Genomic DNA, 12,262 nt, shown 5'->3' with positions numbered 1-12,262 from the left:
AGGAGGCGGCTGTGGAGGATTGGGAGGGGATCGGCTGAGCAGGCCGTCGTCGCCCCTTTGAAGATTGTGTGCTGGTGCTACCCCCTAGCCCTCTAACCACTTGATTGCACTTTTCGCAGCATAAAATATACATTTATGTGCGTCTGCAATCGGAGAAACAAAACAAAAAACAAGCAGACACACAGTGCCACAGAGCCGCACACTCACTCACTCACTTATTCATTTGCAGCGAGACTAGAAAACTATATAAAATTGATTTCCCCACCCGCACAATGGTCGATCGGGCCGACAATGAAGCGCCATTGAAGCGCAACCAAATTAATCTTTCAACGACAATTACAATTAATTATAAACGCCCCCGCCGGCTTCTCCGCACCAACAACATACACACTCTCGTCCAGCTCACAAAAGCCTTAGAATTTCCAAAATAAAAAACTGGGGGAAAAGAGTCCAATTGGCTTGCTGAAAGTGCGTCTGTGTGCTTGCCACCGAGTGTGTGTGTGTGTGTATCGACAGCTGGTGGCCACCACGTCTGGCGTTTGAATTTGGTTCAAACAGGCCAGCTAGACGAAGCCTGAATGTTCTTACCAATATTTAAAGCTTGACGATCTTCGATTTGCAGCCATAAAAATACGTTTTAAAGCATTGTTTACAACTATTTTAGCTTTAAGGGGTTCCTAAAAAATCGAACAAGCCAATAGAGTAGTGTTTCAATATTCTGCTATTTCTTATATTTAATATTTAACGATTGTCCCATCTTTGTCATCAAATAGTTGAAATCTAAAAATCAATTCTACCAAGACTCTATGAAATTAAGAAATACAAGTCAATGGATTGGCTATTTGGGAGCGTATGTGTAAACATTTTCTCGGCTGGTGTTTTAATTTTCATCTGTCTAGCGCTCTGCCCCATAAACAAAGCACCATCAAGTCGGATCCGTATCTGTATCTGTATCTGCAGCTGTAGCTGTAGCTGTATCCATTCCATCCATCGGTCCATCTATCTTTTTATCTATCAGTCTCAGCGCTCGCCTAATTACGAAAAGATGAAAGCGCTGTTTGTGGGCCAGCGTCCGTCCATGTGGGCCCACCCACCCATCCGAAGCATCCATCGAAAACAACACCTTGGTGGATCGATCGTCGGTTGGGTGGCTCGGTGGATCGGTGCGCCGGTGGAGCGGCGGGATCCCTTGTCGGGGGCTGACCTACCGACTGCGCCGCTTGTTAACGGCAGCTACTTAATTTCGTATTAATAAACATCACAAATGTTGTAATAGTTTGGCACTTTATTTATTTATTTTCCATTTGTGGCCGGAAAGCCAACGATTGGCGGCAAACATTCTGATTTCTGAGATATCTTTTCATCGATGCCAGGCAATTTCTTTTCGCAACAATGAACTTTACACACTCAAATGATTGACGGGCAGCGATCGAGCAAAGTTGTTTAAACAAATTTCGTTGATTCTCTTGGCTAGTTGTGCAATTTGGATTTGGATTCGGATTCGTACGCTTCCATCAGTGAAATCGGGCAACAATGTTGATTCCGTTTTGAATTTGGATATTGACTTTGGTTGTTCGACTGGGTGTGGAAACCTTTTGGGACTGAACCTATTGAGGCGTTACTATTTCGAGTGGTTCTACATCAGTGTAAATTTGATTCAATTTAAAAGCTTGTTTTGGATAACCACTTTTCAACACATCGTTAAGCTTTGGTCATGGAAATGTATGAAAGACAGATATTTTTCAATTTCATAGAAATTTTTGATGAGATTTGGCAGCCACAACAATTCCGCGAAGGCATTTCAAGTATTTTGTTAGCAAATAGAAATAGAGAAATTTTCCAGGGGTTCCCCGGGCAATAATTATAAACTATTTCCTTCGAATAAACGCCAGCAAAAATCAAATTAGATAAATGTGAATCTAATCTAATGAGCGGTGATAACGAATGGCCTTGCCGCCTATTTATCGCCTGCAGTTAAATGAACTGCAAATGGGATTTCGCGGAAAATATACCCCAAAAGACAAGACAGAATGCAGAGGAACACAAGGCTGTTAGTGCCATAAATATTTCGACAGCCAAAACAGAGCCAAGCCGACTCTGTAAACAGAAAGTATTTCGAAAGATGAATTTATTAAGAGCTCGATAAGTAAATAAAGTAAATGGAAAATGCAGCACCACGAATGTGAATCGCATTTTCCGGCACTGCAATAATAGGACACACCAACACATTTAAGTATGCTGATTTTTCGCCCATTTAAACATATGTATATGTATTTCGAGTGTATATATGTGGGATAAGTATAGATATTTGCACAGATTGTTGCCGTCTGCCGAATGGTTTTCCAAGAATTGTGGGCGTGGCTGTTGCCGCTGCCGCCCGTTGATGAGTGCTGATGTTTTAGCTGGAAGAGCCAGCGAATCATGGCCAACAGAAAGCCGCCGGCTCGTTGCGTCATCGCTGTTCAATGGTGCGTATGATTAATTTCGGTTCGCGGTCTCTTTACCAACTGCAACTCTGGTTTTTTGTTTTTATTTCTATTTTTTTTTTCTTGCCAACTACTACTGGAAAAGTGCAACTGCAGTCGAGAAGTTCCCACAAATAGCTGAAGTTCACTTTTGGCTGCTCTTGCCTTGCTTTTCTCCAGGCATTTTCACATTTTCCACTCGCCGAGTGCTGTTGTTGCTTGCCGCAGTTGTTGCCCACTTTTGGACATTTAAGCCGCTTTTGGCGTGCGTACAACTTCAAAAGCTGCCAACTCTGGTCTGCAGCAGTTGCAGTTGCTGCTGCAGTTGCAGTCGCTGCAGTTGCTGTTTTTGTTTTTCCTGCTCAGCTGATTTATGCGCCCGCTACGCGAGTGTAGGCGCTTTTCATGTAATCTGGCGGGTAATCCAAGTGGCCAAAGCGTGAGAACTTTACACATACCAAGTTGGCCCGGCCAGCAGCAACTTCCGTATCATTTGTGTTCAATCAGCGAACATGCACCAAATTTAACTGCCAGGTGCTGGATTGCCCTGGCTTTTTGCCCAGCTGACTGGGTGGGTAGTGGGTGTGAACCGTTAGGCCCGCTCGCTGAAGGTCGTCGATTTCTTGGGCCAGCTGCAGACCCACTCTCTCCCGTTTCCACCCGCCGCCCCTCACGCCAGCAAAACAATGCGAAATAAAAAACGATTCTGGCACAGATTTTCTCACGCTGATAAAGCAAAGAAAAAGAAGGCTGTGGAAAACTTTGAAGTTGTCGGCTCAGCAGATCAGCAGCTCCAAGCTGAAGGATTCACAGCGCTGACAAATGTCAGTCAGGCTCAAATCCCAGTACGTGTCCAAGATAAGCTCGTCATGAGGATGAGGATGTGGATGAAGATGAGGAATCAAGAGCCAACTGCAGTGGCAACTTTTCCTCCACTCGACACTCCACCACTCTGGCTACCTTTCTCTGTCTTGTGGTAATGTGCTCATTTTCCTTTTACGGCAATTCACCTGAAATTGGGTTAACTTCGGTTCGGTCAAGATTTTGCTCTAGATTCGTTTGGCTATCATAACCAGGATGATGCCGGCTGATGGTGGCTTATTATTGAGTTAGCCATTGCATAGCTTGAGTAATTCTTCAGCTATTTTTAGAGCCTCCAGGGCGCGTCTCCATCGCGATAAGCTGACAAAGACGGAGACAGTCGGACATGCAGACGGACGGACAGAGAGGCAGAGAGGGCCAGAGAACGCTTAGTCATTCCACTTGTTGGCCAAGCTCACCCACGTAACTCAAAATCCAGACGAGGCCACGACTGCAGCCTCGGAGTGCACTGTGAGAAATAATCAGATCGTTGTAATTGTCACGATTCTAATTGGTACATTCCTACAAGTTTTAGGGATTTCAAAAGTATGGTGTTCTTTGCCCAGAAAGCTTGAATACTAAATGTAGTAATAATGGTGCAATCTTAAACTATATACTTGCCCAAAACTTAAACAACTAAAAATGTTTTTGGTCCAGTGTGGGGATGGGCCAGCAGGCATAAAAAATAATGTCGTCGGGGGAAATTGATCGATTTAAAAAGAATTAAGATCATCGGCCACGTTTTGCGTCCTCATCCTGACTCACTGACTTAGTGAACGACTAAGCCGCCAGCTCCATCTGCATCTGTGGCGAGTGCAACTTAATTATGGTTTGTTTATTCTGCAGCTGCCGCCCCCCCTCCCCTCCCCCTTTTTAGTGCCGCCGTCTGGCAATCTTGGCCCGGCTGGGAGGTGCGCTTTGTCATTGCCAAACAATTGCAGTCAGTCGTCGCGCTCTTGGCCCGATGGCTTCGACCTGGCCCGTTGTCGTCCATGTCTGCATGTCTCCGTGTCTCCGGGTATTGGGTCTTTCTGCTCTGGGGTCTGCCCTGATGGCTATCAGCAATCAGGCGCTTTGTGCGCCAACGATTCCCAATCCAATCGAAGTGCCTGATGAGCGAGCAGAAGCCCCAGAAGCCTCCGGACAGCACGGGTGAATCGTTTTGAGGTGAACTTCTGCAAGTTGCAATTTTTCTCGATTTGCATTAATCAAACAAAGTCGTAAAAATAATACGAACAAAAATACCCACTGCAGACGATAGCAGATAAGAATGGGATTTTGATGACAGTGAGCGTGACAAAGAGTCAGGGGAACAAAGCAAACTATCTTAACCTTGGGCGCATGTATGGTAGACACCCACTGGATTGCATTCGGGAAATATCACACGCTGTCAACATGAGCAGAAAATCCAGCCAAGCAGTTTGTTTATCAGCACTGAAAAGAATTTCTCAGAGTGTATCTTAGAATAGGCAAAAAAAAACGCAGTATGGTTTTATTTTGTTAAATAATTGATAATAGCAGTAGTATGCATTCCTAAACTAGCTTATCAAAAAATTCCATAACTACCTAATCTCTGGCGCTTCTGTTCAACTTGCAGTCGAAGCATTTTCCAGATGTTAGTCATCTCAGATTGTCAAAGATATCATGTGACAATGCAATCTTCGAGCTGATATCACGTTTAGGTAATAGTAGTTAGTGATGATGCCATTGATAAATGAAGTGAATCACTGGCCAAGAACGCACTATTAGTTTAAGTTGAGGAGCCCAGCATAACTGGTATGTTCAACCCTGAAGTCCGAGAACAAACACCGCAGTTTTCCTTGTACCGCCCCCTTTCGAGCTTATCGGCTTTATTACTGCCGCATTGTTTGGATTCACACGCCCCCAACAAAAAGGGGGAAAACAACACAAACAACACAGGCAGCACAAACAAACAAACAAACAAGCAAACGAAACAACAAGCTGAATTATGCACAGCGAGAAATATTTGGTGAGAGCGCTAAATGACTGTGGAAGATACCGGACAAATTTACATAGAATCGCTGCACAAATATTTGCATAACATTTTGACAGTTTCGTGAAAAACATGCCAAGAGGTGGTCCCAAACAATAACACCAACAATGGCCACAGCAACAACAAGAACAGTAACAATAGCGAGAGTAACAGCAATGGCAGTAACAGGAGCGGGAAAAGCGGTAGGTAACAGTAGTAGAACGTAGTGTCAACAGACCCCGGCTACGTCATCTGTCATCCTCTGTTGACGCATCTTCATCACGTGCATCGTGGAAAGTTTGTTACGTTATTATCGTAATGGAGCATTTATCAGTGATTACGGAGCCAGCGGATTGTAAATCGATAGATAAGGTGCAGATTGAATGAGGTTGCTACGGTTACCCTTGAGATATCGTACAATGTTTGCTATACACACTGCGTGATAATGCATTTTCAGCTGATTTTAGGTACAATAATATACATTATTTATAAAGATATAATATTTATCAAAAACATAAGCCAACTACTTAAATGTGAGCAAAATAAGCACAAATTTTTAAGGAAAGGCAGGTTAAATTAGCTCAGTCCGATAAAATTAACTTTTTTTGATGAAATAGCCCAACGGTGAAGAAAGGTGGTCGAAATGAAAAGATTTGTTGATTGCTCAGACTTTATATGTAGGTAATAAAATAAATTCGCCATAAAATAAATCTGTTAAGAATCAAGCAAATTTTCGAAACGCTCGAAGATGTCTAGACTATTTATTTTGGGAAATCTGTGTGTGAACAGAAGATATATTTTTGTAAATTCGCTAAGCGCACGAGTATGCGGCAATTATTAGTGTTTTATTATAACCATAACGAATAAATATAGTTAGTTAGGCCCCATTTTGTGGCAATCATGTTGACAATTATTTACTTAAGCAGCCATATAAACCTCAGACAGTTAAAGCATCTATCTATCTAATAATCCGCAGCTTCCTCATATCTGCAAAAACAGCTGCAGCATTAGCAGAGTCAACACCACCTGCATTAGTCAAAAAAAGAAGCACTGGCAACAGCTGACTTAGTGATAAGACTTCGGGGGCATTAGTCAGAGGAACGTGAGAAAGTGATAAGAAAGATGTGGGAAGATATGGAGCAGTCGCAGTAGAGCTATGAGGTTGGAGATCGCAGATCTGGTTTTGTCCAACAGCTGGGCGCACAGAAACCGAAACGAGACTGGCAAAAAGATGGGTAAAGAAAATAGAGCAGCGGCAAACAATGAAACGCAGCCAAATAAACAAAACAAACGCGCTATAAAAGAGGTAGACAGAATAGAGCGAAGCGAATTTGTTGGCATTTAGCGGCTGAAACCGAGGCGAAAGACAATTGATGCCGATGGCGATGGCGATGCATGGGGCCAGCGATCTTCGCTCACTTGACTTAATTAAACGCTTCAGACAGCGGGTAAAAATACATGTGAAAGGGGAAGTTCAAATCGACCGCGAAAGGGGCGTGTGGGATATATAGCGCAGATCTGCGAGGGCAAGTGCTTATCGCTTATCTGGACTAGAGATTACCATACACTGCTCATCCTGCTTCATGAATATTGCGCCTCATACTGGATCCCAGCAGATTCAGATTCATCTGTTTGTTGCCGTTGAAGATCTGGATGTGTCTCCCCTTTCCTTTCACACAAGAACACACGAAATGCCTCTTGTTATTGCTGCTGTCTCTCTATTTGCTTGAGTTGTCAGCGCCAGCGACAAAAACGTGGAAAGTCGACGCTTCAAAGGAAATCACATTGCGTATACGCAATGTGCAAATAAACAAGACGAGACAAAAATCGCAAACAAACATGGAAAAATCGACATCGACCAAATGGCGACAACGTAGCTGCTATTTCCCCAGTTTTATTAGTTTGGCCAGCATTTTAACCACACGTGCCAGCCATCCAAGCATTCAGCCATCTCCCATTTAGACCTATTCAGATTCAGATTCAGATTCCCCCATTCCCATTACCATTCATCTGCCTTTGCAAAATCTTTTCGCACTGCCTACATATTCTTTGATTTGCCTGTCTTGTGTCTGGCGAAAGCCAAAGACATCATTCGCCTGTTTTTTGCTGAATCGAAATATGTTGCCCACGTTTGCTTGAGTATTGAATATTGTGGTTAACTTAAACATATCTGCCGGCATATCGTGTTTCCTATTGGAATGTTTTCAAAAATGCTTTTAAATGCTGGGAAAATTCACGCATGATAAGCCAAAGTAGATGCTAGTGCTAGAGATCAAGTCGTAAGACAGCTTGTGCTATTGAAACTACAGTATCTTTTTTCCTGGAAGTCGGATGCAATGTATGAGCATTAAAATACGTTTAATTATTTAGCAATCAACGCTATCTACATTAACAATGAAAGTAAACAACTACCCCATTGTCGAATAATTATCCCACTGATAAGGGCAAGTTGCATTACACCCCAATGGCAATTCTTAGCCAGTGCCTAGGACAACACGGCGTATGCGCAATATTAGTCGTCACTATTGACACTACAGTGGTTCGCACTTATCTCTGCCTGGAAGCGTAATCATGCAAATATTATCAGAGCCTTAAGTGAAGTAAATTGAAGTGTCACTCCGCGCCCCAGAAGAAGACGCGTGCTACAATTGTTAAGTTTTACCCAGACAAATAAGATAGTGATACATACATATGTGCCAGCGCACTCGTAGTATTTGTTTATGGCCCGATAAATCACTGACGTCGGGGACGAGTCTACGCAAGAGAATCCAGCAGTGACACAATGTCGCGAGCCAATAAAAATGAATCAAAAATAATCAAATAAATAACACTCGAACGCATTCGAGGAATCATAAATAAGCGCGTCGGTTAAGGAGGGAAATTTATATGAATTTTATTTTTTGGAAAAACTTCCGCTGACAGCGGCAGCAGCATCTCGGCATCTTCTTCTACCAAATGTGGGTCACTCGCCGGGCTGCCAAAATAAATCGCCTCCTTCGTTCGTTCAGCCAGCCACTCGCAGCCAGTATTGGTGATTAAACAAAATAATATATATCCATGTACATCGTATGTATATATCGGCGACTTGACTTTTGAGGCAAAAATAATAAGCGAAAAGTGCAGTCCACATTGCACAATTGGGATAAACCCGAAGGGAACAATGATCGCCGTGGTAATGACTATGTAAATTGCAATCGCTTGAATGAATGGAGTGAATATTGCATGAATATAAAAGTCTATATATACAGCAGCCAATTTGACCCGGTAGATGGCGCCAGTCGGCGTGTCGCATGCAATTCCGCTGATTAATTCAATGCAAAGCGACTTAATTTCATTTTCGCTCGACAATCTGAGCTGAGCTGAGGTAACCACATGTTGGCGCCCCATCGCCCCAAGTTGCCCGTTTTTCCCCCCTAATGTTAACCGCTTTTCTTGATGGATTTGCATGAATCATTGGCGGCGGCGTTACGCTCGAGAGGAAAAGCGCGTCGGCCCCGAAATGAAATGCAAAAAAAAATATTATTTGAAATATGAAAAGTTATTTTAATGCTCCCTGTCGCTGTGCTGTCTGTGTGCTAAATTGGGGAGCAGGCAGCGAGGCGACAGCGCCGACAGTTTTCCTCCGTTTTCTTTGGCAGCGCTTCCTTTTCCATAGTGGCACTTGTACTTTTGCCAGACTTTTCCGGAAGCGCGTCGCGACACACCAGCCTTTTTGACGTAGGCACTGGCCCACAGTTGTTGACGCACTCAGCAAACGCACAAAAACAGGGCCACCCGAGAGGCCAATGCGCCCGGAACGCCTGCAGAATATCGGATTTCAGTTCGATTCCTTTATCCTTCATCCTTTGCCCCCCGCATCAATTGACATTGACAAATCAAAAGTGCGAAATACACTTCTGCACGGAAAACAAAAACCGATAGGATGTTATTTTGAAGCAGATTGTTGAGTTGCCAAATCTTGGCTTTTAAACTATTTTATTTGGCAACTACGCGGTTAATACAAATTATTATAGTAGATACCTGTTTTATTGACATTCCAAGCCGAACTGTATGTTTTTTCGTTGAGTGTAGCCAAAAAGACCAATGGCCCGAACAGAGAGCATATATTTTTAAGCGCATAATTAAGTCATAATAAGATCGGCGGGGGCGGCGGGGTCGCGGCAATATGATATGCCAATTTTTGGCCGAACCAAACACACGCAGAAGGCAAATAAAAATGTTCATCTTATTATTCTGGCTGGGATTTCTGGTTAAATCAAAGCGGGAACCGCTGAGGGGCATTCATATACCATATATGTGGTAGGAGTTGGGAGGGGTGCGAAGCGATCTGAAGTAGGAGCTGTTCATGACAATTGTCAACTTGTTTTGCGTGTGCCGGTGTGTTGGGTGCCTTCAATACTTAATCGCCTTGTGTGCCGTGGACACTTGTGAGTTGACGTTTCGAAGCGCTAACACACAGATACACTCACACACAGGCCCATGCGCACACACAGATACGCACGAACACACATGCAGCCTCACAATTTGGGAGCGTGAGAAAGTGGCGCGCACAATTAAAATGCTGCTTTATGGCCCGACGCTGGGCCAAACATAAATTATAAACAATAATTTATCTTTTAATATACTCAAAATGTTATAGAATAAATACACCTTTCGAATAATTACACTGGCAAGAAAAGCGTTGCCAAAATATGGGACTCCTTTGGCAATCATAAATGCCGAAGACTGCAAAATGAAGCTTTGAATGCTTGTAAAGGGTTTTATTTATTCAAACACTTGAAAGGAATTTGATCATTTCTTTGTCTCGAAATCCATGCTTGCGTGTCGCTTTCTCACAGTGTACGTTTTCGAATTTAAAATCACATTATATGTACAATATACGTACGTATATCCATATGGACAGCTTCGTCTGGCCACGCGATCCTCATCGCATAAATTAACATTTGCCGGGCATTAAATCAGCGCAGACTTTGCAGACTGCTTGGAATTAGATATAGTATTAGATAGACTGCGAATATGTATTTCGTATTCCCTGCCAATTGCATAACGATCGGTGTGTTTCAATCGATGGATGTGCACTTTCGTACCGCCACCCACCCAAAACCAAAATAGATCCACCGATCGATGAATGATCACCATGATCACCGCCGCTGGTGAATCACTTGGACAGCGCACGCAGGTCTCAATTAGCATGTGACGAGCACTTAGACAGCACAGCCCAGCCCCGCCCCCCATGCACCACGATGCCCGCCCCCGCCCACCAGACACGTGATATGCCGGCTAATTTAAGCATTCACCGGCGGACGGGGGAGTGGCAAATCGCGCTGCGCAAGAAGAGACACAAGTTTCATTGCCAATTTGTCGGCATTGATGAGTCAGTCTGTTGTGACTCTTTTAATATGTAATTGGGTAACTTGCAAATGAATATATATTTAAACCGCAACTGGGGCCAAATCTATTTAATAAAAAGCGTAAAAGTAGAGACACGTGTTTCGAGGTTGCAATTGGTCAACAAGCCTTTAGATAACTGGATTGATAAAGATCCTATAGGATCCTTGTCATCTGTGCTGCAAACAAACATGCCACCGTAAATTTTTCCACCTCTCGAAAGTGCCAGACAACTTTCAACTTAACGATCTCCAGGCAACTTTAGAATGAAAAAGACCAAACAGACGCGACGATCATAAAAACACAGGGGAAAATTCGCGAGGAATGCGAGTAATTTCTAATTTGCTATTTTGTTTACGGCTGTCTACGAAAATAATTTAAAGTTCAATGGGGTGGGCAGGTGGAAAATTCCGCATTTATCTACACACTCAGCCGTATTTGTTGAAGCTGGAAATCACCGAAATCGGGGAAATCATCGAAATCGGCAAGCGAAATGCATGGCCTAATGGTTTGCCTGGTCTTTCTTACAGCACAGAACGCAGAGGTCACGAAGATCTTCTCGAAGCCGAGTAAAGCCATCATCAAGCATGGAAAGAAGCTGCGTATCGTCTGCGAGGTGTCGGGTCAGCCGCCGCCGAAGGTCACCTGGTTCAAGGACGACAAGTCCATCAATCGCAAGCGCAACATTTACCAATTCAAGCATCACAAGTGAGTATTAAGTGAGTGTCCGCGATCGAAGTGCACATATCTAACATCTCCCACTATGGGTTCACCCACTCTCTCCCCTCGCAGAAGACGTTCCGAGCTAATAGTGCGCTCCTTCAATAGTTCCTCCGATGCGGGCAGGTACGAGTGCCGGGCCAAGAATAAAGCCAGCAAGGCGATCGCCAAGCGCCGCATCATGATCAAGGCCTCACCAGGTGAGTCTTATACATGTGTACATATGTATGTTAGATGGTCGGTCCATTGCGAGTGATGCGTGGGTGTTGCAACAAGCATCAATGTAAATGTGTAGATATGTCGATGTTATGTTGCGGCCAATTCGGTACGCTCCAATTCACTTGTTATTTATGGCCACATATGTTATGTTTCACATCTTTGATTCAGCTAAATTTATATTAGAATACCTACGCCAAGTCCTTGTAAATCAAATAATCAAATCTCGCCTCCATTTCAGTTCACTTTCCGACGGACCGGTCAGCCTCGGGCATACCCTGCAACTTCGACTACTGCTTCCATAATGGCACCTGTAGGATGATCCCGGACATCAACGAGGTCTATTGTAGGTTAGTACTGCCCTGCTATCTAACTCTCCATAGGAACTTAATATAAATAAACCCTTCGAAGCATACATAGGTATATGTACATATGTGCATTCTTTTTTTAAAATATTTCATTAGTTTAATATTAGCTTATATGTTCCTCATTTAACTTGAAGATAACAATGAGACCATCTTAGTGCTTTGGATATTTTCTCGCTGTGCACTCGATGCATCCTGCCGCACAGTCGAGCTAGACTCCTCGCAACTGATCCCAAAACTCAAGTGGTTCGCTT

At 43.5% G+C, this 12,262-nt stretch overlaps 2 protein-coding genes across 5 annotated transcripts in view; both read left to right on the top strand.

Annotated features, from left to right (window-relative positions):
• The window catches only part of LOC117141399 (DNA polymerase epsilon subunit 2), a 78,976-nt gene extending 67,674 nt beyond the window's left edge, over window positions 1–11,302 (top strand). The window contains exon 3 of the mRNA XM_033304820.1: window positions 11,238–11,302. The gene's annotated coding sequence lies outside the window, so the exon portion shown is untranslated. The remainder of the gene's footprint in view (window positions 1–11,237) is intronic.
• LOC117141396 (protein vein) overlaps window positions 1–12,262 on the top strand; it is a 31,369-nt gene that overhangs the window by 15,156 nt on the left and 3,951 nt on the right. For 3 of the 4 annotated variants that reach the window (XM_033304814.1, XM_033304813.1, XM_033304812.1), the window contains exons 2-4: window positions 11,238–11,415; window positions 11,500–11,627; window positions 11,885–11,993. In XM_033304814.1, coding sequence (XP_033160705.1) covers window positions 11,238–11,415; window positions 11,500–11,627; window positions 11,885–11,993 — 415 coding nt within the window. Of the gene's footprint in view, window positions 1–11,237; window positions 11,416–11,499; window positions 11,628–11,884; window positions 11,994–12,262 lie in introns of those variants that run through there. The other variant, XM_033304815.1, reaches the window with a different exon arrangement.

The sequence above is a fragment of the Drosophila mauritiana genome, chromosome 3L (genome assembly GCF_004382145.1).
Source record: "Drosophila mauritiana strain mau12 chromosome 3L, ASM438214v1, whole genome shotgun sequence".
Taxonomy (NCBI): Eukaryota; Metazoa; Arthropoda; class Insecta; order Diptera; family Drosophilidae; genus Drosophila; species Drosophila mauritiana.
Note: the sequence above shows the minus strand (reverse complement) of the source record. Positions and strands in the feature narration are given on the sequence as shown.